The sequence below is a fragment of the Homarus americanus genome, unplaced genomic scaffold (genome assembly GCF_018991925.1).
Source record: "Homarus americanus isolate GMGI-L3 unplaced genomic scaffold, GMGI_Hamer_2.0 scaffold32583, whole genome shotgun sequence".
Lineage (NCBI taxonomy): Eukaryota > Metazoa > Arthropoda > Malacostraca > Decapoda > Nephropidae > Homarus > Homarus americanus.
Genome location: NW_024713129.1, coordinates 42,229,087 through 42,256,102, shown reverse-complemented (window position 1 = coordinate 42,256,102; position 27,016 = coordinate 42,229,087). Strand labels below are relative to the sequence as shown.

Below are 27,016 nucleotides of genomic sequence, written 5' to 3'. Positions count from 1 at the left end.
ATCACTATACTGATCGCGCTGTGACCCTTACGTTAATATCGTATTTAATTGACTTTTACTCAGCGGCTGGAAAGCGTACAAGTGAGAGTGCGATGGTGCTCCGAAGAAAAGAGGAAGCAAACAATTACTTTTGAGATGAAAATGAAGATAATATTGCAATATGAAGAATGGAAAAACAATGCGCGTAGTCTCCATGACCTGGGTTTCTCTGCTCGACCATATCACTATTCTGAAGGACAAGGAATCTATTAGTGATGTATTGAAGACAGCACCCTGTCAAAGAAGAACTAATTTCGAAAGAAAGGAATAAGGTCCCTATTCTGTCACCAGGAAAAATTGTGGTATTATGGATAGAAGACCAAATACAGAAGCGTGTACCCTTAAGCACCTTCTGTACTTACAGTCTAAGCAAAATCCTGTTTCCAAAGCCTGAAGGTGACAGAAGAGATAAACTCACTCTTTCAAGTCATGGGTGAGTTTAATAGATTTAAAAAATGCTATAGTTTACACAATGTTGGAGTGAGTGGAGAGGCAGCCTGGCGTACTGATGTTGGCGGTGCTGCAGAAAGCTTTTTAGGAGGAGTTAGATGATGTGTGATTTATTGGAAGGGGTGTTGCCTGGATTGTTGTGGAGGCGCCCATGCCTGAGGACATACATCCACACAAAAACAATGCACCAGGGGATTCAAGGCATTCAAGGAGAAAGTACACTTCTGTGTTGAGGAATATTTGCTGGTTTCAACCTAAAGCTAACTGGGTCTATCATTCCAGAAGACACAGGGCTTTTAAACATATAACAAGCACACCTGTCAAATATTCTCCTATAATCTGAGTACTGTTTGAGGAGTTCGTTTGGCGACTGTTTTCCATTTCCACGAACCAAGAAATTATTGTCTGCAACAAAGTGCATTCAGATTTTGTTAATTTTCAGATAATGCTCCCGGGACACCCCACCACCTGGGCGACATGCGCCTGATGCAGGTAGTCTACATTCACCTGCCTCTGTCATCCAGCCCCGCTGGATCAGGTGCTCGCCAGCTTTTAAGCCGAATTACTTACGTGCGACCAACCGCTCAGGCTGTTGCTGCTACTGAGAGTGAAAACGTTCAGAGAGTTTTTTGGAAGAGTACAACATTTTGAAATGTATAAAAAGAACATAGCTGCAGCATGGGATAATTTAGAATCAATACATAAATAGAATATAAAAATCCTAAAAATATATGAAGCTAATTCAGGAATTATATCAGAAAATTTCTGAGATTAATAACAAGATAGTGGAGTTGGGTAAACAGCTTGAGTTAGAAATTGATAATGAAGATGCTGAGCAAGTTGGTTGAAAGTGTAGCAGAAGAGCTAAGTAACGAGGATCTTATTGAACTGGAAGCACAGAAAAATGCAGAGGAAGAAGAGAGTCAAAATGTAGAAGAAGAACCTGCCCCAAATATTTTTCAGTGAAACAAATGACAGAGGCATTTGTTAAAATTAATAAGGGGATGCAAATGTTTGACGGAATGGATCAAAATGTTGAGCGTTTTGCTAAAGTTGACAGAATGGTCCAAGATGCACTTGCTTGCTACAGGGAGATTTATAATGAAAAGAAAAAACAAACTGTGCAGTCTAAATTGGACATGTATTTTAAGAAGTCCCCCATTGCTGTCTCCTCACGCCCCACCAGTGCTGCCTCTTCACTCCCTGAAGATGATCCAATACCTTCAACAAGCAAGTTTCCCCTGTATATTAACCTGTCTGAAGAAAGCGAAATTGATGACCCACCCAGCCCTGTCCCCTCCTCTGCTTCATCCAGTTAATGTAGTCTCCATGAATAATTAGAAAATTATGGGGGCCCCGTGTGCATTCAGCTGACTACATTAAAGGTAAGTGAACAGTAACACTGTATCCATTCTTCATTATTGATTACTTTTACTGTACTGTATTTCATTTTAGATTTTCTATGTACGTATTATTTTTTGTATTTTCGACTTACGACCATTTTGATTTACGACCTGGATTTGGGTCCCTAACCCCGTTGTAAGTCGGGGAGCAGCTGTATATACAAGTAAATATTTTTTTTTCATTTATTTTTTTTTTTTTACAGAACACAGAGTCAGGTTGTAAAGCACACTGCAAGATAACTACTGTACACTGAATAATGAGGTTGTAAATAAGAGATTTTTTTGGTAAAATACAGTATATCCTCAATGTGACTCACCTTTTCTGGGATCATATTTTTCAAGGTTGTCACCAAAGGAAGTCCGAGCATAATGTCCAGTTGCAATAATTTCACAATTTAAATCTTCTTGTGCATGCTTGAGAAAAGGAGAGAACTTAATCTTCTTATTGCACATGATATCTGGATTAGGTGTAAAACCTGCTTTATACTCTTCTATCATGTACCTGTGAAGAGCAAGAACTGTCTGGGTGCCAATATAGCAAAATTAAATTTTTTAGTATCTTAAGAATGAATCGTCAAATATATTTGATGAAAAAAAATGATTAAACAAGTAAGAATTTGCTTAACAAGAATTACAACAAAATATACTCTAAGATAAACTGAATCTGAAATTAAATCATTAAGGTTTATAAGTAAAGTACTCTACTGTAATGTCAAACCAGTGGAATAAGACCAAGAAATTACTTTGGTCAGCACAGCAGAGATGAATTGTGTATGAAAGTGGAAGAATGGCAAATGTACTTAAACAACAATTAAAATAAGAGAGCAAATTCAAGTCATGGAATGTTTATATCTATCAACTAAAGTTTAGGGCAGAGGGACAAATAGATTTCATACAGCCAACAAATCACCTGTCCTATGATTTTTAAGATTAAAATGTTATCATGTCAGAACATCCCCTGGTGAAGCCTGCTTTGTCCAAGGGCTATGTGTTCAGAGGCAGGGATACTATCCTTTTGCACCTTGTCTCTAACATTATGAGGTAAATGGTGTGGTAGAGGGGATGGAGTGGTTGGTTAAACTAAAATGGGGGCAATATACTGTATCACTGTATCACCCTGGTCTAAAAGTAAGTAGCTTGTTTTACAGAAGCAATCTAGCTTTGGCTTAGCTATGTAGGAAAATAAACATGAAATTTGATAAGACATCATTCCAGTGCTCTACCAGAAATCTGAGAAAAGGTTCACTTACATAAAAACATCGTTCCAGTACTCCTTAACAAAGTTAACTTCATGAAAGGGAATATCAAGTCTGCGACAGACCCACTCTGCATCTTCAGCATCAGCATCACCTGCACAGTGGCCTTTTTCATTCTTCTCATCCCAGTTGCGCATGAATACCCCGATGACTTCATATCCTAAAAAGTTTGAAATTATACTGTACTGTACGTGATTTATCACTAAAACTGTCATATGAATTACTGTACAGTTGATCAAAAACTATCCTTACAAAATTGTGCTAGACAATATGACAACAGATGAAGGATTTTGACAATTCTACCGAGACAACAAGTCGTAATTTTCATTCTGAAATTCATCGACCCCCCCAAGTACAGATAGTATTTTTATCAAGAGTACTACAGTATACATGTTTCTTGTTTCAGATCAAAACAAGTGTTCTTATATACAGTAAGATCTCATATTTCGCATTTTTTAATTTCGTGAGCACTACCTAATATAACCAAGTCTTATATCTGGCATAAAATATCGTGAATTTCACGAGATCCAGCCAGCTGAACGCGAGATCCAGTAAGCTGAATGCTGACCACCGTCTTGAATGACATCACAGCCCTCATACCAGTTACAGTCATTTCTGCTACAACGTGTGTTTTGTCAACGCGAATTGGTTGCAACGCGGTTGATGAATAGGGGAACGCTGTTTGTAAAACGTGAACTTTTGCATATGAATGTTGGCTATAGTGCTTTTCCATCCTCAATGTTTTGATTCCATCCTCAACGTTTTAAGCGTGTCACGGGGTTATGCAATGTTTACAGTTCACGTTCGACATCACATGTACAATTGATTCGTGTTTTTTATTTGTGAAGTGTTTTTTGAGTTACTCTGTAAATTTATTTATTTTTTTAATTTAACTGTTACCCATAAATACTGAATGAAAAGAATAAGTAAAAAGAATGTTTCACAGTAAGGACTAATAACAGTTTACACCAGCGCTCGCTGTTTACATCACGTGATCAGTATTTGCCAACAGTGCGTGACAGAGACGTGACCGATCGCCCGGGCGGCTAGCGAGCCGATCTTTTGGTGAAGAAGATAAATGAAAAGAGACATGACCGATCGCCCAAGCGGCTAACAAGCCGATCAGTGGCGAAGAGGATAAAAGTAAAAAAAAGTAAAAGAATCGTGCGGTTTCTGTCACTTACTCCGTGATTTTTGCTATTTTCTCCAATTTTGTTGTGTTAGCGATGAATACGGAAAGACAAGGTAAGAAGAATGTTTCCAAGAAGTGCTCTGGTGATCAAATTGCCAGTGGTGAACGTAAAAGAGGTTTACAAGAATGCAACTATCGCGTTATAGCCCGCACCATCCTAGCAACCGCCAGGGCTGTTATTGTGTGCTGTTTTGGATGGTGCTACAACCTGTCGAGTCAAGATAATGGCCTCTACCTCTACTGGGGGTCCTACTGGTGCTGGTGGGACAGACCCACCTAAGTGGCCAAATAGGGAAAAGGAGAAGCGGGAGTATCATAAGGGAGTTAAGTTTGCCAAGTACTCGATGCAGGATAAGCGGCATGTGATTAAATTACTTGAAGGCCTAAAAACTAGTTTCCAGAAAGCACAATCAGGTCAATAAAGGCAGAAATTGTATCATTTGGAGGTTATAAATGGGAAAATCAGAGGTGGCCAGTGTATATTGTTATTTTTCTCATTAGTTTATGTATTTGCATTCGGCAAATTTGAATTTGGCGAAATTTTTCCAGTCTATATTACTCGCGAAATACAAGACCTTACTGTACAGTACTGTAAGAACACTTAGTGACTGCTATATTATACCATTATTTGAGATAACATGAACCAACCTAACCTAATATTGTAGAAAAAAACGATATTGTATCATTGTTGGGTTAAGTTGATTCGTCTTCTCTTGGAAAAATGCTGTACAGTAATAAAACGCATCAGTTGTTATATCTGTCTGTGTGGAAATCGCAGTAATACTTTAGGATACCATACTATATTTGCAGAAGTAAATTTCCTATTTTCAAATACTGTAGTTTGCTATTGGAGACAACTTCTTTCTCACCTCAAGGAAATTGCAAGTAAAAGATGAAGAATTAAGATTTTCATAACTTTGTTTTTCTGGAGTTCTTCTTATAAACACATCAATGGACTACCATCCATTATGTCCAACCAATAGGCCTTCCGGGGCTTGATCTGCTGACGAATTATTTCCAAAAACCTTTCCATACCTTACCTAATTTTTCTCATCCAAGTCATGAAGTCCTGCAACATAAATCCACTACAGGTTGTACCTCTCTAGTCCGGCAACCTCGGGACCTGACCGGTGCCGGACCATGGAAATTGCCGGACCAAGGAAATTCACCCTTTTCCTGGATAGATAGTGACTTGTGCTTATGCTTGGAAGCACTCGCACCACTTTCTGTGCATCATGGTCTCTTTGAAGACATATTGAAGGGTTAAATGTCGTATAGTAGCTTCTCAAATTTCACGAGTTTTTAATTCAACGTATATTATTGGAACACACACAAAAAAAATAAATAAAAATTTTGACGGCGGAAACTTGAATTTCGACGGGTTTGAATGGCCCGCCAACGTGCAGACGATGTGCATAATCGTGTAAACAGCGTCATTTCTCTTATGTACAAAAGATTCATTATTGTTTATTACTGAATGTCTTTTTTATTGAATTCATGTTTATGTGTGCAAAATGAGCAATACAATTCATTAATAATACGTAGAATATTAAAACACATGAGGAAATGACACAGCATTGTTTTCGTTGATTACAAAACCAGTGACTGACTGGTTCTACATATAAAACTGAAGAAAATAAGACCTTGGTTGTAGCTGTAGTAAAATTAATATGGTTGTTTTAAGTAATGTTATTTAATGTTAATAAATAGAACAATAGAAGTAGCTAACGATAATGGTAAAGAAAAAAGAGAGATCACGTATGTAAGTGAGCACACGTGAAAACATATCGTCATTACTTTACGTAAGAATATGAAAGCAACACTTATTTACTGTTCATATATATATTTTAATTAATGTTTCTGAATTTGTTTTTATTGAATTAATGTTTGTGTGTGCAAAATTAACAGTACAATTTATTAATAATACGTGGAATATTAAAACACACAAGACGAGACGGCTGGCGGCATTGTTTATGTTAAAGCTTACAAAACCAGTGACTGATTGGTTCTACATATAAAACTGAAGAAAATAAGACCCTGATTGTAGCTGTAGTAAAATTAATGTAAAAAAAATTAATATGGTTGTTTGAAGTACCTGTAATGTTATTTAATGTTAATAAATGGAACAATATAAGTAGCTAACCATTAATGGTAAAAAAAAAGTGAGACTGCGCATTTGTAAGTGAGCACATGTGAAAACATATCGTCATTACTCTACATAAGAAAATGAAAGCAACACTTATTTACTGCTCATATATTGAAGGGTTAAATGTTGTACTCTGTATAGACAAGCAGAGAGAGAGAGAGAGAGAGAGAGCAACCGAACTGCCGGATGTAAACAAACCTTAATTTCTCGCGGCTTTGTTGTTGTTGTTTTTTTTTTATGGGGATTAGCCCACCCGGGCATAGGTCACTGACCCACATTGGGGCCTGAAGGGCAAAAATTTAATACTCCTGTAATAATAATAATAATTCAGATTTAAAAAAGAAAAAAAAAAAGAAAAAAAAAGCTGCATATCTGCCTATTGGACAAACTAAAATCGTTCCGGACCGCGGGAGTTTCCGGACCACAGAATGCCGGACTAGAGAGGTACAACCTGTATTTCAGTTCACTTGTCAGTAAGGAATCACTCCCACAACTGAAGAAACTTGCAAACAGCAGACCTGTTACAGTATGGTATATAATTTGATCTGATCCATGATGACTTTGACACTTCTCAGTGTATGGCCCAACATTAAATGGACTGTGATATGCTCTCGGGTGGTGTAGGTATTTTGAAGTGCTGACAACTGCCATAACCTAATATTGTACCTGTATCTAAGAGGCCACTTTCCTCACATAAAACTTGGATAAGTTCAGGCAATGACAGATCAAGATGCTGTAGTCTGTTACAGGTAGGTCATAGGTATATATATTAGTGGTATGCAGTATTTTGTTCATTTAATACTGTACATGTACAGTGGTGGTGTTTGCTAAAGCAAATACCGCTCTGTGTCTGTCCAACTGCAGTTAAGCCTCGGTAGCAATGGTACTCCATGCCAGATGCTCGCACCCCCAGGGGTGCACGAAAGGATTTTAAGGAGTACTGTACATGTCACTCTGTTGTGCCATGATATTGTTACTAGAAGAATACAGTTGATGGTAAACGACATCAAATTACAGCTAGTTTCACGTGTAATCCATAGCGACTCATTCTCAATTCAGCTAGATGAGTCAACAGAAATATCAAACCATGCTCAGTTAATGGGATTTGCGAGGTACCAGTATGATGAAAAAGTTTGCAAAGATTTTCTCTTCTGTAAGCAAATTCCAAAAACAACCAAGGGGTATAAATATTTTCAAAGTGAATCCTTTTTTTGGAGTGAAAACAAAATTGAATGGTCAAAATCCATTGCAGTGTGTACAGATGGTGTTGTTGCTATGACTGAATTTAGAAGAGGGTTTATAGCATAAGTAAAAAAAAGTGGTACCAGGTGTAAAGCACATTCACTGCATAATTCAGAGTTGTAAAGTAACTAAATAAATTTACTTGAGTACTGTCCTCAAGTAACATTTTTGAGTATTTACTTTTTAAAAAGTACAGGTGCTCCTCTACTTACAAACGAGTTATGTTCCTGAGGCTTGTTTGTAAATCCAACTTTACTCTTGTAGATACCAAACATACAGTCGGCCCTTAACATACGCGGGGGTTACGTAACAGAGATAGCCGTGGATGTTAAAAATCCGCGTATATGTGCTGCCCCCCCCCCCAAAAACCCTGGCTCCCATGTCCTTATTTACCGTATATACCTGTGTGTAGTTTGAGTTTTTAAGACCAAATTATTTGGCAAAAAATTGGGGGTCGACCTCTAAAAGGGTAATAGTTTCGTTAGGTTGAAAAATATTTACCAGTAACTACCAGTAAACAATGGAAACGATGCACCAATGCACCACCAGCTGTGAGTGTCGGTACAGTTGCCAGGGCAGATCTCTTGCGTCATCATAGCAAGCTCAAAGTAGCCAAATCCATGGTATGGTAGCACAGGACGATGTAAAACATAAAGTATTCATTTATTAAAGTGTATTTATAGATACTGTACTTAAATTTTTGTTCATTACATTTGAAACATCAATCTTTGTTAATTAAATTTGAAACAAAAGAAAACTACGATACCGTATTTTCATTAAAATATTACATCACAAGTTCCTATATTTTACCTTAACTGTGACTGAATGAATATATTCTCGGAAATAAATATGGAAATGTAATATTTTTGCTGGAATGATGTACATATTACAGTGGAAAGTGGGATAAATCATGACGAAAACAATGACTTTCGCTTTCTTTCGTTGTTCAAAAGATGTTACTGTAATCTCTTTTCGAATGGTTTTCAGTTAAAAAACTGTTGTACTAGTACTGTATTACAATAATATTCTATCCTATCATTAGCCTTATAATCCCACAACTGAAAACCATTCGAAAAGCGATTACAGTAACATCTTTTGAACGAAAGAAAGAGAAAATCAATGCTTTCGGTACAATTTTATCCCACTTTCCACTGTAATACGTACATCATTTCAGCAAAAATATTACATTTCCATGTTCTCAGAAATAAATGGTAGTTTTGTTGAAACGTAATGTACAGTATTTAATATTAAAATGCAAAAAGAGCTATAAAAACAATTAATACTGTACACCTATAATGTACTGGCTGGCATCTCCACTCGTCCCTGCTCCTGCCAGTCACCTCCTCCCCGCTCTATCCCTCCGCCTCTTCCACATCGTCACTACTGTTGTATTACAATAATATTCTATCCTAATTCACTTGAATAAATACTACGATACCATATTTCTGAATATTTTCATTAAAATCCATCAAAATCATTTTCCTTGTCATTGTCTTCAACACCAAACAGCTCCTCCCAGTCTTCTCCTTGAACATGGCTATAGGGTACGTGTTTTTCGAATCGTTTTCAATTAAAAAAATGTTACAGCACATGTATATTTTACCTAAACTGTGCCTGAATGAATATATTCTCAGAAATAAATAGTAGTTTTTCTGAAACGTGATGTATTTCAATGTAAAATAGGATAAAATACATGACGAAAACAAAAGACTTTACCTAACCTTCCAATGTTCAAGAGATGTTACTCGTTTTTTTAATAGTTTTCGGTTAAAATACTGTTATATTACAATGATATTATATTCATACTGTGCTTGATATACTACATTCACGGAAATATAATATTTTTGCTGAAATGACGTACGTATTACAGTGGAAAGTGGGATAAAATCGTGACGAAAACAATGACTTTCGCTTTCTTTCGTTCAAAAGATGTTACCATAATCGCTTTTCGAATGGTTTTCAGTTAAAAAACTGTTGCATCACAAGTGAATTAGGATAGAATATTATTGTAATACAACAGTTTTTTAACTGAAAACCATTCGAAAAGCGAGTACGGTAACATCTTTTGAACGAAAGAAAGGAAGTCATTGCTTTCGTTACTTTCCACTGTAATACGTACGTCATTTCAGCAAAATATTACATTTCCACATTCTCAGAAATAAATAGTAGTTTTGCTGAAACATAATGCATTTCAATGTAAATTAGGATAAATTACATGAAAACAAAAGACTTTACCTAGCCTTCCGATGTTCAAGATATGTTACTCGTTTTTTTAGTAGTTTTCGGTTAAAATACTCTTATATTAGTGATATTCTATTCATACTGTGCTTGATATAATACATTCACGGAAATGTAATATTTTTGCAACTACAATGCTGATGTCAACACAAGCGTGGTTACAGCGAGACTGACTGAGTGAGGAAGAGCTATGCGTGTGTGTGTGTGTGTGTGTGTGTGTGTGTGTGTGTGAGGTTGCGGGAGCGGGCGGTGTCCCGTGTTCGGTGTCGCGCACGAGTTGAATGGCGCGCTATTTGAATGTACTTCAATTACTTCAATGTACAGAATATTCCTCCGGCGGGGCAATCCGCGTATTTGCAAATCCGTGTATTATAAACCCGCGTATGTTAAGGGCCGACTGTATTGTAAAAAATGAAAAGATTACGGATATTTAGTACAGCTATATCCTTTAATACAGCCTTAAAACCTGGCTCACTCTTCTCCTCTTAGGTAATGTTTGTTCTATCTGGAATTTTCTTCAAAATAATCCAGTCTCATCCACATTAAACACCTGTTTTGGCAGGTAACCCCCCTCAGTGATGATGTTTGTATCTCTGAAAGTTTGTTAAGTTGAACGTTCTTAGGTAGAGGAGCACCTGTACTCAAATGTTTTAGTAATTTTACTTTTAACTTAAGTATGATTTTCTAATACTTTTACTCCAATAAAATTGAAAAAACAAAAATTGTTACTCGGTACATTCAAACTATTCATATATTTTTCAATGAATGAATTAATTATGAATGATAGAAAAAGAGTTGTGTGCTTTCGTCTTTACTAAAGACATTTTCAGACAATGCTCTCGATTTTTAACCTCGGATAATTTTGGAAAATTCTGACGTTGGGAATGATTTTCTGAGCAAATTTCAATTCCGGCTATCGGAGATTTCCGGGTTTGAGGGATTCCAGCTAACGGAAATATTACTGTACACTACAATAGTACAGTATTAAGTACTGTACAGTGGTCCCTCGGTTAACGAGCACAATCCGTTCCAGCAGGTTGCTCGTTAACCGAAAATCTCGTTAACCGAAACCATTGTTTCAATGGGTTTTGGGGAAATTGGTTCCAGATCACCGAAAATTGCCTAAATTAAAAAAAAATGGTAGAAAAGTTCACTTACTTTGAGGTGTGTATGAAGAAGGCTCCTGGATGATGATGATGATGTGAATTTGAAGTGGGAGGTGGAGGAGGAGAAGGGAGAAGAGAAGGAAGTGGAGGAGAAGCATTTTACTGCTTCTTGGAAGGTGAGTCACCTTCCATGAAAATGTCAGGAACCTCTGGACTGACAGATTCTCCACCATGAACATCCTCTCTCCTTGAAGTGGAAGGCTGAGGGATAGCATCTTGTTCCCTCTGCCTTTTACTGAAGAAAGTGTCAATTGTGGTCTGTGGGGCATCTGTCCTCCTCACCATTAACTTATGTTTAAAGGAGGAGACCACTGAGTCCTCAACATAACACAAAGTTAGTTCAGTTTTTTCCCACTTCTGGGTGCTTTAAAGCCTGAACTTCTCCCAGTGGTAAATCACATCTTTCAACTCTTTAGTTGACATATGGTCATCACTTTCAATTTCCTCCTCACCACTGTCACCCTCTACCTGTAACATCTCATCCAGTTGCTTCAAGTCATCAGGAGTAAGTTCCTCCTCATGAGACATCACAAGCTCTTCCACATCCTCCTCCTCCACTTCAAGGCCCAATGACTGACCAATGGACACAATCTCCTGGTCCAACTCTGTTTCTTCCTCAAATCCCTCAAAATCATGGACTACTGATGGCCACAGTGCTTTCCATGAAGAATTGAGGATGTTGAATTGTGTCTTCCAGAAATGTTCCAGTGTTAGTTCAGGATCATTGGAGGTTGCCTGATGACACCTCCTAAACATTTTCTTCATGTACAACATCTTGAAGTTGCTGATCACATTCTGGTCCACTGGCTGTATGATTGATGTAGTGTTTGGAGGCAAAAACAACACTTTCACAAAGTCAAATTGATACTCCAAATTTCTGGCAAGGCCAGGGTCATGACCAGGAGCATTATCCATGAGGAGAAGAACCTTTAAAGGGAGTTTATTGGTGGTTAGGTAGCTCTTGACAGAAGGGCAAATCACATCAACAGCCCATTCATTAAAGAGCTGTCTTGTCACCCATGCCTTACGGTTGGACTTCCAATAAACTCCAAGCTTTGTTCTTACTACTTTCTGTTGCTTGAACACCCTGGGGTTTTCAGAGTGGTAGACAAGTATAGGCTTCAGTCGGAAATCCCCTGAAGCATTGGCACCAAGCAATAGAGCGAGACGGTCTTTCATGGGTTTATGCCCAGGTAAAGAGGTTTCATCTCTGGTGATGAATGTTCTTTTGGGCATCTTTTTCCAGAACAGCCCAGTTTCGTCCACATTGAACACTTGCTGTGGAAGATAATTTTCTTCTTCCATCAGTTTTTTAAATTCATCTAAAAACTTTGCTACCCCTTCCTTATCAGCACTAGCAGCTTCACCATGCCTAACAACACTGAAAATGTCACTTCTTTTCTTAAATTTTTCGAACCAGCCTTTGCTGGCCCGAAAATCTTCAAATTCTGTGCCTGAAGAACCAGGTTGATCTGTCTTTAAATGTTCGTAAATCTCCCTGGCTCTTTCACAAATGAATTCAGTAGAAACTGAATCACCTATCATCTGTTTTTCTCTAATCCAGATGATAAGTAACCTCTCAGTTTCTGCAATTAGGGATCTACTTTTAAACACTCTTGTAGATTTCTCTCTCACTTTCACTTCTTTAAATTTGTCTTTCTGTGCAAGAATTGTCGACACAGTTGATGTCGACATGCCATATTCTTTGCATAGCGCATTTGTTCTAATGCCTTGTTCATGTTTTTTTATGATTTCCTGCTTGGTTTGGATTGCAATCGCTTTTCTTGATCTCTTAGGCCCCATGCTGGATTCAAACAATGTCAACACGTGCTTTTCAAATTTAAACTTGTTGTAAATAAAGAATATTTTCTTTAAAATAACACTGCACTGCGCTATATATTGTTAATATGTAAAATAAATTTCAATATGACCAATAATTTGCTTGGAAACACAAAAAAAAAAGCGTTTAGTTGAAGAGAGTCTCAAGCAAGCTGTTACCTCCAGTGAAAACAGAGAGTGACTAATGCCTGTTTGCTGTGTTAAGAAGTTGGATGCCGTGCATTAAACTAGTCACTTTACCTTCAATTATGTTCAATAATTGTTAAAATGACTAAAAAATTTAATATTAAACTTTTAAAATTATTGAATAGTATAAACTTCTTGATATATACTAAAATAGTAAGGAATTTAAGCCCTAGAACCGATTACTGTATTGGCGGACTAATACTACAGCTGGTTGACCGCCCAGTGCAAGCCAAAACTTGTTGAGGTCGGCTCGTAAGAAACTCGTTAACCGAGGGGTTGCTCGTTAACCGAATTTAAGAATCTTATGGGAGGTAACTCGTTAACCGAGGGACCACTGTACTAATTTACTAAGTGCTGAAGACAGATGTTGTGGTAAGTAGTTGATTCTTTTAGGATAACATTTTATCAATCTGGCACCAAATAAACATGTTAAAAGAATCTTGGGGGGGGAGTCACCCACCCGCACTACCCCCTCTTCACCCCTCCGCTTGCTGCTCCCAGTCCCAGATAAACACTTGTCTTCCACATACAATATACTCCTTCATTTATTTGTTCTTCTTTTTATCTTTATAGTACTGTACAGTATTCAGTTTTCTCTTTATTCATAAGATTAATTCTGTGGTTACTTACATATAACACTTTACAGTAAATAACAATCACCTTGGTGACAACCAGACTTCCATGTCTGATTTTTAACCCAGAGAGTTCTGTTTCATATTTGTTTTTATTGTTGGTGTAATAGCCTTTTAATAACCTCATTATACACTTAAAGACTTTAGTTGTTGAAGTACAGTAATAACATAACAACTTATTTTCTTTGAACAGTTCAGATAAGCAGTTTTATCTCCATTGATTCACTTTTTTCGGACTGGGGTCTGCCCTAATTAGTCCAATTTATTGAGGTTCTACTTTATATGAAGGTTTGAGGTACGTGATTGAAATATTCTGGTCTTGGGGGTGCAGGAGTATAACACTTTGAGAACCACTGGTTTAGATGCAGAAACCTCAACTAATGTTCGGAAAAATTCCGTATATGTGCTCTGCACAAGCTGTTCTGGCTGATGGGGATATTACTAGAACTTCAAAGCCCAACCAACTTAGTGTGATTAAAATTGCATTTAAGTGAAATTGAAGTAAAAAAAATATATATATATATATATATATATAAATATACAGTATATATATATATATATATATATATATATATATATATATATATATATATATATATATATATATATATATATATATATATATATATATATATATATATATATATATATATATATATATATATATATATATATATATATATATATATATATATCCAGTAATACCCCGATTTACGCGGTCAATTGAACCCACAGAGGTTCGTGTAAAACGAGAAATGCGTAAATGGAATAACAGAACATATGAGATTAATTGAAATAAACACTGGGCCAACTCCCAAACTCCACTTTTTCCGACACAATACCTATGTTCTAGTAAAAATAACATCTTAATTTTATGATGGTACGCACACACAATTAATATTTAAGAGAAATACATTCGCCAGGTTAATGTCCATTCAAATAATGGACTCAACTCCCCCACCCCCCCTCATCCCACGCTCGCTGGCTCCTCCCTCTCTGAGAAATGTTTGGGTGAAAACACTAGATTTTAAGGAATAGTAATAAATAATACCTCAAACTAAAGTTAGGATAATATAATTGACATTGCTGGATTCCTTGCAAGACCAGGAATACTGTATTTTGAATACAGTATACATATCATATATTTTGCACAAAAGATAACATATTTGCTCTGAGTAAACAAAATTCTTACATTAAATCTAAAATTTGTATGTCTAATGCAAAATCTATGATGTTTATATTCAAAATGATCATCAAATTGTAAGAATTCCAGATATGTAAATTATATTCTGGCCGGGTAATTTGTATGAATTTTATGAGCTAAAACAAACATCTTCAGGAAATAAAAAATAATACTTCACCCAGACACTATCTGTCAATCAAAATACCCCACCTCCGGCTCCCCCCCTCTTCCCACGCTCGCTGGGTCCCTCCGTACCCCCCACCCCCCACCTTCCCTCCCTACCAGAGAAATGTTTGGGTTAAAACAGTATATTTAAATTGTTAGTAATAAATAATACCTCAGACTAAAGTTAGGATAATATAATTGACATTGCTGGATTCCTTGCAAGACCAGGAATATTTTGAATATACACGTCATATATTTTGTACAAAAGATAACATATTTGCTCTGAGTAAACAAAATTCTTACATTAGATCTAAAATTTGTATGTTTAATGCAAAATACATGATGTTTATATTCAAATGATCATCACATTGCAAGAATTCCAGCAATGTAAATTATATTCTGGCCGGGTAATTTGTATGAATTTTATAAGCTAAATAAAAAAATTATACTTCACCCGCGTATATGAGTAGATGCACCGCGTAAAGTGGGAATTCCGGTTCTGGCAGGGTACAGCGTAAATGTAGAAACGCGTAAAAAAAAAACCCGCGTAAAGCAGGGTATTACTGTACAGTATATATAAATTTACGACAAATACAATATAGTAAAGTATTTATTTATTTTTTTACTCTATCTCCCTACTATACAGTCAGTTCTGCTATAACGCAATAGTTGTGTTCTTGTAAAACATCGTGTTATAGAAATTCGCGTAATAGAAATAACAGGGCTTATGGAGAAAATAGGGTTAGGTGCAGATTACTACTCGAAATAAAAAAAAAATTTGTAGTTAGCCTACCACAAATGATAGCACAGTCTAAATAAATGTTACATTCATATCTAATAATTAAATCATACAGTAAATGTAACACTTTACCTTGAAAAAATATGAATATAACTTGATGGGGGAGAAGGGTGACTTTGAGGTTGATAACATCGAGCTTCTCTTCAAGGGTTATAGCCTTTCTTTTACGATCATCACCGGGAATGCGATCACCAGAACGCTTATTGGAGATATTCTTCTTTACCATATTCACAGTTAATACCATAAAATTGGAGAAATAGTAAGCAAAAATCGCGTTACAGCAAACAAGCGTTCGCGTTATACAAATATCGTTCCTCTATTCATAAATCGCATTAGAGCCAATTCGCGTTGTCAAAACACGCGTTATAGCAGAACTCACTGTATAGAAATCAGTATAGAGATCAGTGGTTATCCTTTACTGAATCTTTAGCATTTGCAATTCCACATCATTATTCCTGCACCTGTTTTGCAGTTTCCTCAAGGTAAACATGAGAGTATGTTCAGACTGAGCAGGTCGGTTGTAAACAAACTGAGCAGACGACAACACACACCGAGTAAGCAGATTTTTCAGAGGGGTATTTACAGTAAATAATTAATGATTTCACGTACAAAGCAAGTAGAAACATCATTTTAGTGTCATACAATCATTTTTTTCACTGTGTTTTACCCCGAAATTTCCCTCATCCTTCATGCCCTGTCCACTACAGGTGATTTATAATTGTTGATAGAAAAAAAAAGAAAAATGGTAATTTCTGATATACTGCCAGATTCTGGGGTCATTAAGTCTAAGGGGATAACTTAACTCTATTCTTAATTTCTAAGGGTTGCTGCCACCAGACCCTCTCTGGGCATTATGTAGTTCGTTAGGTAGCGGGCAGAGTAGACTAGGCATTGGGTTAGGTTTTTCATTGACCAGATCGATAAGGGAAAAGAAGGGTGAAACCATGACATGCCTTAACTAATTTATTCCTTATAAAACATATTGCATTCCGTTAAAATACAAGTGAGTTGACCTTCCTCAGAGGAACAACGATGATTTTGGTTACACTGCTCAACAACAGACGTCTTACAATAATTGCGTGTCACCCACATACTTATTGCTCATAACAATCGGTGACCTCCTTACCTCGGTGATCCCTTCTTACAATAACACTCAACACGTCAGACTGCTCCACCTGTATGAAATATAGCACCTTAGGTTATCCTACATAGTAGCATCATCTCACCTCCCTGTAGCATCACCTCCACACCTGTTACACTCCACCCCTGCAAGTATGGGACTCCTTGTTATTTCTAGGTACACATATCAGGCACCTCGTCCGCACACCGCCCTCGGTGGGTAGAGACGAGGGTTTCACCAAGAGACATACCAGTACTGTTTCTATGCCTGGTATTATAGGTCGCTCCAAGTGACGACCGCGGAGTTTCGCAAGTATTTCGTTATGTATTCCTACTCATTTGTGGTGGTATAGCGGGAATCCACAGGTTCACAGTGGATTAGCAAAGCTGGGAGTAGTCATCTCACATGGTGGGACGCTCACGGGGGTAATGGCCGCCGTGTTGGTGAGTTCAGAGCGCGCAGGGGACCTGGGTTGATGAAAGGAGCAGGTACGTCTCAAAAATAATGCCTGATGGGCCGTTATCACACACCCTAACATTACTATTTCACTTTATACATGAGGCAAAGGTTTAAGGTATTATAACTGCTATAAGTCTTGTTTTAGGGCTGAATATCGTCCAATGAAGTTCACTGACCTGGGTTGATGAAAGGAGCAGGCAAGTCTGAAGGCCGATGCCCTCCGCTCCTCTCACCGACGTAGGCCTATAGTTTCCAATCTTTAATTTTCACTTTGAATTCTTATAGTTCTCACATGAACACTTTCCCGTTTATTGTGACCTGGTGTCTTATAAATGCATATTTTAATCCTAACTTACATACTAGAATACGGTTCAGATTTGACTGTTCTTGGGGAAATTAATTGAGCTATATCAACAACTCTCACCTGTAGGCTGGGCACAAAGGACGCTACCCCGAAACAAAAGCCGAATGTTCATAGTGTGGGTATATCATATATTTTCTTTGAAGCATAGTTTCTGGATCACTTCCAACACTTCACATAGGTCTGAGACACTTATCCTTTTTCCAGATCATTGTTCTCATGTATTTTCATATGATGTCTGTGGAAGTTATGTTCGCTAAACGTTCACAGATGTAAATAGTATGACCTTCAAACCACGATCTACACTTAGCCCGGATAGTACACTAGCCGGGATCAATTGGACTCTCACAACCATCCTATAGATACCTTGAGTTCTCCTTAATGCTATGAATACATACAATTAATATTATATAACCGTACCTGGGTACAATTCAACAAATGATTCAGTAACATTGAGTAGGCGAGTTATTCCTTTATCAATGTTTCCCGTTTTCTGAGATTCTACAAGCGCGGTGAATTTGAATGTTATGTAGCGTAATATGAATTAGAGGGGGTTTTTAGGAATGACTATGATGTGCGCAGTACACTGAGAACAGCACTGTTGTACCACCAGACATTAAGCAATTTCATTAGTTTTTTCCACAGATGTTCTTATCATATGACTCTAAAATGAAGTCGCTACGTGCTTTGAACACATGAAGAAATTACTAATATAAAGTAAAAACTACTTTGCAAAGTCTGCACTGTTTGTTTAAAACCAAGCCGCTCGGTCCACATATACTCTCCTGTCCACAAAAAAACATAAAATTACACCATGACACTTCAACAAAGTTACTTTCATTTGTATCAGATATCAAAATACTTGAAGTACTTTCAGTGTAATATGGCAGTGGGTTGTGGGCTCTGGCTAAGAAGTTAGGCAAGTTTAGGTAGGTTTCTTTGGTTGGTTAGGTTAGGTTTCATTAGGTTCTAGTAAATGTCGCCTCGGTAATTATTTACGACTTCACAGCCGCTGATTTTTCAAAGAAAATGAAATTAAAAAAGCCGCAACTTCAATGTGTTTTATAGTGGACACTATCATAGTTATGGAAAATGTGTTAAAAAGTGTTAAATTTTAAATTAATCCTAACCTATCCTTAGTTGATACAAAAAAATAAGCAGCAGAAGCAATGTTAGAAGACCTCACCAACCTAACCTTACCTAATTTCATACTCATATGGCTCAACCTTCCAGACCCCCCCCCCCGCATATTAAACATTAACAACTTACTATGATATGGTCTAATTTTACGGTTTTTGTGGACGTGAGAGCAGCTGCCCAGTTTGTGTGGCTCATAATCATACACTGGTAACTGGCGTCAATCGGAGATGATTGGCCGTGTACCACCGTATCACCACCGAGAAAGACAATGTAGTGCGCACCTAGTCACCTAATTATCTAACAAATGAAGCAATAATAAAAAAAAACACTAGGGGTTAGGTGAGGTTGGGTAGGTTAGGTAAGGTTAGGTTAGGTAGGTTAGGTGATGTTAGGTTAGGTGAGGTTAGGTAGGTTAGGTAGATTAGGTCCGGTTAGGTTGGGTTTTTCACTTTTTGTTTTTGTTTTTACATTGTTTGACCTTCCACTTTGTTTTCAATACCTCAACTACTGCTTATTTCCAACGGCATTGAAGGTAATATTTGTATTTAACACGATAATTTACACTATAAAAACCTATTTTCGATATACAGTTGCCTTGTGGCAACTTCTAAATATTGATCCAACAGACTGCACACAAACCCAGTTTAATTTCACAGTATTGCTGTGAAAAGAACTTTCTTGCAAAGATGTTTATATATAAAAGTACAATACTGGGTTTAATCTTGGCATTTTCAAGCACATGACCTGCAACAACCTTCACATGCCATGATGAAAATAAAACTGGTGCGGGAATGAGAGGCGAGTGTGGCAAAGAGCGAGGTCGAATTGCCGCCGGGAAGACAAAGTAGTGCACCTTAGGCGCCTAAATATCTACCAAACTAAGCATTAGCACAAGAAATGATTATCATATCAGAACTCACTGATGAAATTTTAGTAAGAAAATAAACAGCAAAACAAATAGCTCGTCTGTGGGTCAGTCATCAACTTTAACCACGCTTCCTTCACAAATGATTTGTTTTTGAGAAAATCCTATTAATTTGTAATATTATGGGAAACTTGTAAATATTTACCCATTTTTGCTCTCCCCCACCCAAAATTCCAATTTCCCACAGATCCCCCAAGATTGTTGGAATAGAAGGGTTGGGGGTGATAACTCAATAGCCACTCATTTGCAATGGAAATGAAGCTCAAATTCGTATAATCAGACCAATTATTTATGGTCCTTTAATGATAATAATAATATTATTATTATCATCCTCACAGACGAAGCCTGAAAACTACGTAAAATCAATTAAATTCAATTGTCACTATTATCCATTTCTACCTGGTATATATGGGGGATTCAAAATGCTCAGAATAGGGAGATCTAAATGTTGCAGTAGATTATAACTTTTGGGTGCGCAATGTCCAAAAGTAAAATAATACCAGAACTTGACCTAATAGGATGAGTTTGTTATGTCAGGTTGTAGTAGGTTCAATGCATTATCGTTTCCATTTCTGTGTTTAATATTATGCCAATAGCGTGTACAAAAAATATAAAGCAAATCGCACATTTCCTTTGGGTGATAGCAGTTTCGTAAACCTTTACCTTAATTTTTAATTATTACAATATTATGGTATATTATTATTATTATTATTATATTTTTGCCCCCAGGCCCTGATGTGGGTCATTGACCTGTGCCCTGGTGGGCTACTCCTGCAAAAAAAAAAAAAAATAAAATAAATAAATAAATAAATAAAAAAATACCATGGGGAATGCAAAAAATAATGGGGTTGCAAATTTACCGTGATTTCTTCATAAATTTATCAATAAATTTAATGATATTTTTGCGTTTACACACTGCACATTCCTACCACTAATCTATTATTATATTCGAATAAGACGTCTAATTATAAGATAATTTTCATCTATAACATTACCGGCGGAAATGTATAATAATGGAGAAAGTGTATCCAAAATGTTCTCTATTTTCTCCCATTAATCTTGCACCATTACCGCCTGCCTCACCTCTCACACTGCATGTCTCCTTCATAAATCATCACGTGCATGCGTTCCCATACACATCACGCGACCAATCAAAAGCTTTTTTTTTTGCAACCAATAAAAATGATTTGTAGTTTAATTCGAGGTATTTTTGGCCCAATCAAAACGATTTTTATTTTGGGTCTCTCATATTTCCAAATTCATATTCATTTCCAACCGTGGAAGTCTGTGATGGGTGTCACTTAAATTATATGGAGCTGATTGCGAGTTTTTGGAAAAAAAAACGAAGAAACTATAGCATTTTTTCGATCGGATGGTGTTCCTCAGTAGTGTCATGAGGTGCAGGACTGAATGTAAATATAGCAAAGACCAACGTATGTGGCTTTGTGTAAGAATCTCAGAATCCAACGACGAACAAGAACTAGGCCAATAAGGTAAGAAATAGGTGATTCCATCATATGGAGAGTCGGTTAGGTTAGGTTTTTGTTTTTCTAGTTTTTCTTGGTGTACTTTTTATTTGCTTAGCCATTATTTTTTTTTCCTGAAAACGTCCAACGAAAAAAATCGATAAAAAAACCCGGTAATTTCTGCCAGAAATGAAGGTCATATTCGATCTAAACACATACAAATACACTAGAAAAATATATTTTTTACTTTCTAACAATGCAAATTTACCAATTTAATGACCCCCCAAACTAATAATCCTACTTTTTTTAATAATATAAAGCAATTCACCTTTTCTTTTCAGCAGTAGCGCCGAGACAGCGCTATCCACTCCACCAGAGACGCCCAGCACTACTCGTGAAAACCTTTTCGCCACCCCTGCCATGTTGTCTTTTGTGAAGTGAGTGCCTCTTGTAATTGGTGTCCCAACACTGGTCGTTGCATAACACTTTCGTGACCAATAGTACTACTGGTATGGTTAGAAATATTTCCTTAGCCGAAGCTGGATAAACATGTACGTCATAGTCGCTGATCACTGATGTCGTCAGGCTTGTACCAAAGACTATATACGAAAGATAGGAAAGAGGACCGAAATGTTGTGCTCATTGGGTCCTAAAAGTGCTATCAAAATGGCAGCAAGGCACAGTGAGTGATATGCCTCAGAACCAAGAAAGATCATCCCCAATTTGTATACCATTCATTCCCAAAGGACAAAGAAAGGTAGGAGCACAGTTTTGAATTACATACATATGATATGACAGGTTTATTTATAATTATATTTACAAACAATGTGGAGATTCCCTGCAGACAAAGTAGAATATGATTTTTACCTATTATTTACAGGTGCTTGCAATGGATAAGTGTACCGGGGCTTGAGAAACTTAAAGGAAAAAGGAAAGAGCCCAGAAAATATAAGCATAAACACCAAATTATGCAGCCACCATTTTTTCCGAAGGCAATTACACTGCAGGCAAGGCAACTTCAAGGCTTTGTATATATGCATGTCCAGATATTAACCGAGGTTTGTATTATAATATGTACAGTATGTCAAATATCAAATATTGCAAATAAATATGTTTGCATGTGTACACGTCTGTAGACTTTATTTTATGATGCACATTTATATATTTATATATTTTGGGGGAAAATAAACCATAAAACAATTTATGTATATCCTTCACCCCCAAAGTACAGACTGTTACTTATGATCCTAAAAACTAATGGAATATTTTATATTCTAAAGCATAGAAAATGAGTTGGCATTCAGTTGACTTAAATGAATACATGAAATAGGATATTTATATGATTCACACAAAAAAATATGCAAAAATATGTTCCAAACATGAATAAAAATTAAAAGGAGTAAAAATTCTTCAAGTAACTTATTATAAGAGCAAGGTGAACGACTAATTTATACATTTTTTGTGTATTATATGGATAAAATATAAATTTGGTTATATTAACATATCTTAAACAAATTGTGGGGTTATGTGATATTTGGTTCACACTCAGGATGGGATGGAGAAAGTTAACTCACAATGTGCTCTCTGTATATATATTGTATTGGATGTACAGTGCAGCTTGGTGCTGGGAAGTGGCAGCGTGGTTACAAGCGTGATGTAGAGAGAGCTGGTTGGTGAGGGTGCTCAGGGGAGGACCAGCTTGTGGGTCGCCATGGTCGCCGGCGGGAGCGAGGGCCGCCAGGCAGGAGTGGAGGAGGAGGAGGTGTTGCTTGCTGGTGGCTGTGGGTAGTAAGAGTGGTCACCACGAGGTGTGGGTCGCCATGGTCGCCGGCTGGAGCGAAGGCCGCCAGGCAGGAGTGGAGGAGGAGGTGTTACTTGAAGACTGGCTGTAGGTAGAAAGAGTGGTCACCATGAGGTGTGGGTCGCCATGGTCACCGGCTGAAGCGAGGGCCGCCAGGCAGGAGTGGAGGAGGTGTTGCTTGCTGGTGGCTGTGGGTAGTAAGAGTAGTCACCACGAGATGTGGGTCGTCATGGTCGCCAGCTGGAGCGAGGGCCGCCAGGCAGGAGTAGAGGAGGTTGTAGGGTTACGTGATATTATGTTGTCTAGCACTCAGGATGGATGGATGGAAACTCTAAGGTGGTGGTTTTCTTATATAATATAAGTTATATTGTGGGGTTCAGGATATTTGGTTCACACTCAGGATGGAATGGAGAAAGGAAACTCACAATGTGCTCTCTATATACATGTTGTATTGGATGTACAATGCAGCTTGGTGCTGGGAAGGCAGCATGGTTACAAGCGTGATGTAGAGAGAGCTGGTTGGTGAGGACGCTTAGGGAAGGACAGCTTGTGGGTCGCCATGCTCGCCAGCGGGAGAGAGGACCGCCAGGCAGGCGGAGGAGCGAGGACCGCCAGGCAGGCGGAGGAGGAGGTGTTGCTGGCCGTGGCTGAAGGTAGAGAAAGAGACAGATCACCACGAGGTCAGGTCTTAAATAGCGGGGGTAGGCGTGGCTTAGCAGTTGACCCCCGCTCCGTGGTGTATGGCGGCGCTGGTTGACCTAGACCACGAGGCATACACTGGGGAATTGGTGGGGTCGGCTAGGCAGCGACAAACAGCGTTTGTAGGGGAGAATTCCACTACAATACTCCCCCTTCCCTCCAGGCTGTGTAGGAGACTTGTTGTCTGCAGGGTTGCATAGCACATGTGAGGCAGAACGGGCGGTGCGTGCCTCATGTGAGACAACGGCGATGGCGTGGATGAGCCGGTCGCTGGGGACAACTGTCTAGATACACAATATCTGTGGGAGTAGAGAGGGAGAATAAGGGTGTGTGGAGGCGATGAATTTTGTGCTTCCCTCACGGCAGGTACCGAGTCGTCAGATGCGCCTGCTGGGGTGTGTGGGCCTGGGTCAGGAGCAGGGGCTGCGTCAGCAGAAGCGGATGAGGGCTCGTGACAGCAGCTGGGTCCACAACAGCAGCAGGGTGCAGGACATTAGCAGGGAGTACCTGAGGGAGAAAAGAGGGGTGTGTGGGTCCGCACTCAGGAACAGAGGCCGCATCAGGGGCGGCAGGGGTTACTGCTGGGCCGGGGTCGGCGTCTGAGGCAGGACGGGTGTGCTGGGGTCGGTAGGACGTGGTGCTTGGGGCAGGAAGAGGAGCTGGTGTCTGCTTAGAGTAGCAGAGCTGCTCTAGGGTGTCTAACCTGCGGTGAAGAAACAATAGTTATAGAGCCGATGAGAGCTGCTTCTGTGTGGATAAGCCAGTCTTCCATGTTGCTTGAAGACTGGGAGCGTGATCAGTTTCTCCTCCATCCTGTGTGAGTGCGAATCTCCGGGAGTCACCATTTGTGGGGTTTGAGATTGTTTTTGGTTCACACTCAGGATGGGATGGAGAAAGGAAACTCACAATGTGCTCTCTATATACATGTTGTATTGGATGTACAATGCAGCTTGGTGCTGGGAAGGCAGCATGGTTACAAGCGTGATGTAGAGAGAGCTGGTTGGTGAGGATGCTCAGAGAAGGACAGCTTGTGGGTCGCCATGCTCGCCAGCGGGAGAGAGGACCGCCAGGCAGGCGGAGGAGGAGCGAGGACCGCCAGGCAGGCGGAGGTGTTGCTGGCTGGTTGGTGTAGGTAGAAGGAGAGGCAGCTCACCACGAGGTCAGGTCTTAAATAGCGGGGGTAGGCGTGGCTTAGCAGTTGACCCCCGCTCCGTGGTGTATGGCGGCGCTGGTTGACCTAGACCACGAGGCATACACTGGGGAATTGGTGGGGTCGGCTAGGCAGCGACAAACAGCGTTTGTAGGGGAGAATTCCACTACAATATGAAAGACAGTCTGGTGCTGGAGATGCCGTGTGGTGAGGAGCTTGTAGGGGTATCGAGATATTAATGTAGTCTAGCACTCAGGATGGAAGGAAACTCTAATGTGGTTTTCTTGTATAATATATAAGTTATATGAAGACAGTCTGGTGCTGGAGATGCCGTGTGGTGGGGAGCTGCTCAGTAGAAGACGTTCGGTGAGTAGCGTGTTGAAGGAGGTAGATGTGCAGGAGCTTCGTGAGAGAAGATGTTGCCTGTTGCTGGCCTCCTGGTTGAATAAATGTTAACAGCTAGGAGCTTGCTGGAGGAGGTGTTGCTTGTTCAGGAAAATGGGCAGAATGAGAGTTGGTTGGTGAGGAAGCTCAGAGAAGGACATGCTCGCTGGCGGGAGCGAGGACCGCCAGGCAGGCGAGGAGAAGCGAGAGGCCGCCAGGCAGCGGCGGAGGAGGAGGTGTTGCTTGTTCAAGAAGATTGGTCAGAATGAATCTCAATGGAGAGACAGAGCTTATATACCCAGCAGCCGCTATGAGTCATGTTGGGAAAACCCAGAAAGTCGCCGGTGAATAGTTTCGTTGCTAGGCAACGGCACGTTGGAATGTGATAGCAGGTGGTGGCGGTGCTACGCAGTTTGTAGGGGAGACGTCCACTACAATACTCCCCCTTCCCTCCAGGCGGTGTAGGAGACTTGTTGTTTGTAGAGTTGCTTAGCACATGTGAGGCAGACCGGGCGGTGCATGCCTCATGTGAGACAACGGCGATGGCGTGATGAGCCGATCGCTGATATACAACTGTCTAGATACACACTATCTGTGGGAGAAGGGAGAAAAAGGGTGTGTGGAGGCGATGAATGTTGTGCTTCCCTCACGACAGGTACAGGGTCGTCAGATGCGCCTGCTGGGGTGTGTGTGGGCCTGGGTCAGGAGCAGGGGCTGCGTCAGCAGAAGCGGATTAGGGCTCGTGACAGCAGCTGGGTCCACGACAGCAGCAGGGTGCAGGACATTAGCAGGGAGTACCTGAGGGAGAAAAGAGGGGGTGTGGAGGCGATGGATGTTGTGTGCTTCCCTCACGGCAGGTACTGAGTCGTCAGATGCGCCTGCTGGGATGTGTGTGCCTGGGTCAGCGTCTGAGGCAGGACGGGTGTGCTGGGGTCGTAGGATGTGGTGCTTGGGGCAGGAAGAGGAGCCAGTGTCTGCTTGAAGACTGGGAGCGTGATCAATGTCTCCTCCATCCTGTGTGAGTGCTAATCTCCGGGAGTCACCATTGTAGGGGTATGGAGATATTAATGTTGTCTAGCACTCAGGATGGAAGGAAACTCTAATGTGGTTTTCTTGTATAATATATATAAGTTATATGAAGACAGTCTGGTGCTGGAGATGCCGTGTGGTGGGGAGCTGCTCAGTAGAAGACGTTCGGTGAGTAGCGTGTTGAAGGAGGTAGATGTGCAGGAGCTTCGTTAGAGAAGATGTTGCCTGTTGCTGGCCTCCTGGTTGAATAAATGTTAACAGCTAGGAGCTTGCTGGAGGAGGTGTTGCTTGTTCAGGAAAATGGGCAGAATGAGAGTTGGTTGGTGAGGAAGCTCAGAGAAGGTCATGCTCGCTGGCGGGAGCGAGGACCGCCAGGCAGGCGAGGAGAAGCGAGAGGCCGCCAGGCAGCGGCGGAGGAGGAGGTGTTGCTTGTTCAAGAAGATTGGTCAGAATGAATCTCAATGGAGAGACAGAGCTTATATACCCAGCAGCCACTATGAGTCATGTTGGGAAAACCCAGAAAGTCGCCGGTGAATAGTTTCGTTG

General features: G+C 39.5%; 1 protein-coding gene and 1 long non-coding RNA gene across 3 annotated transcripts; one reads left to right on the top strand and one right to left on the bottom strand.

Annotated features, from left to right (window-relative positions):
- Window positions 1–2,209: 2,209 nt before the first annotated feature.
- LOC121869997 (mitochondrial tRNA-specific 2-thiouridylase 1-like) lies at window positions 2,210–21,866 on the bottom strand (the record flags this gene model as incomplete). Of its 2 annotated transcripts, none has more annotated exon segments than XM_042371685.1 (3): window positions 2,210–2,394; window positions 3,143–3,308; window positions 21,736–21,866. In XM_042371685.1, coding segments are annotated over 3 exon segments (445 nt in total), but the record flags the coding sequence as incomplete, so codon positions are not given.
- On the top strand, window positions 21,288–22,607 carry LOC121870005. Its single transcript, XR_006089622.1, has 3 exons — window positions 21,288–21,434; window positions 21,749–22,164; window positions 22,288–22,607. It is a non-coding gene; the product is annotated as an uncharacterized LOC121870005 (long non-coding RNA).
- Window positions 22,608–27,016: the final 4,409 nt, after the last annotated feature.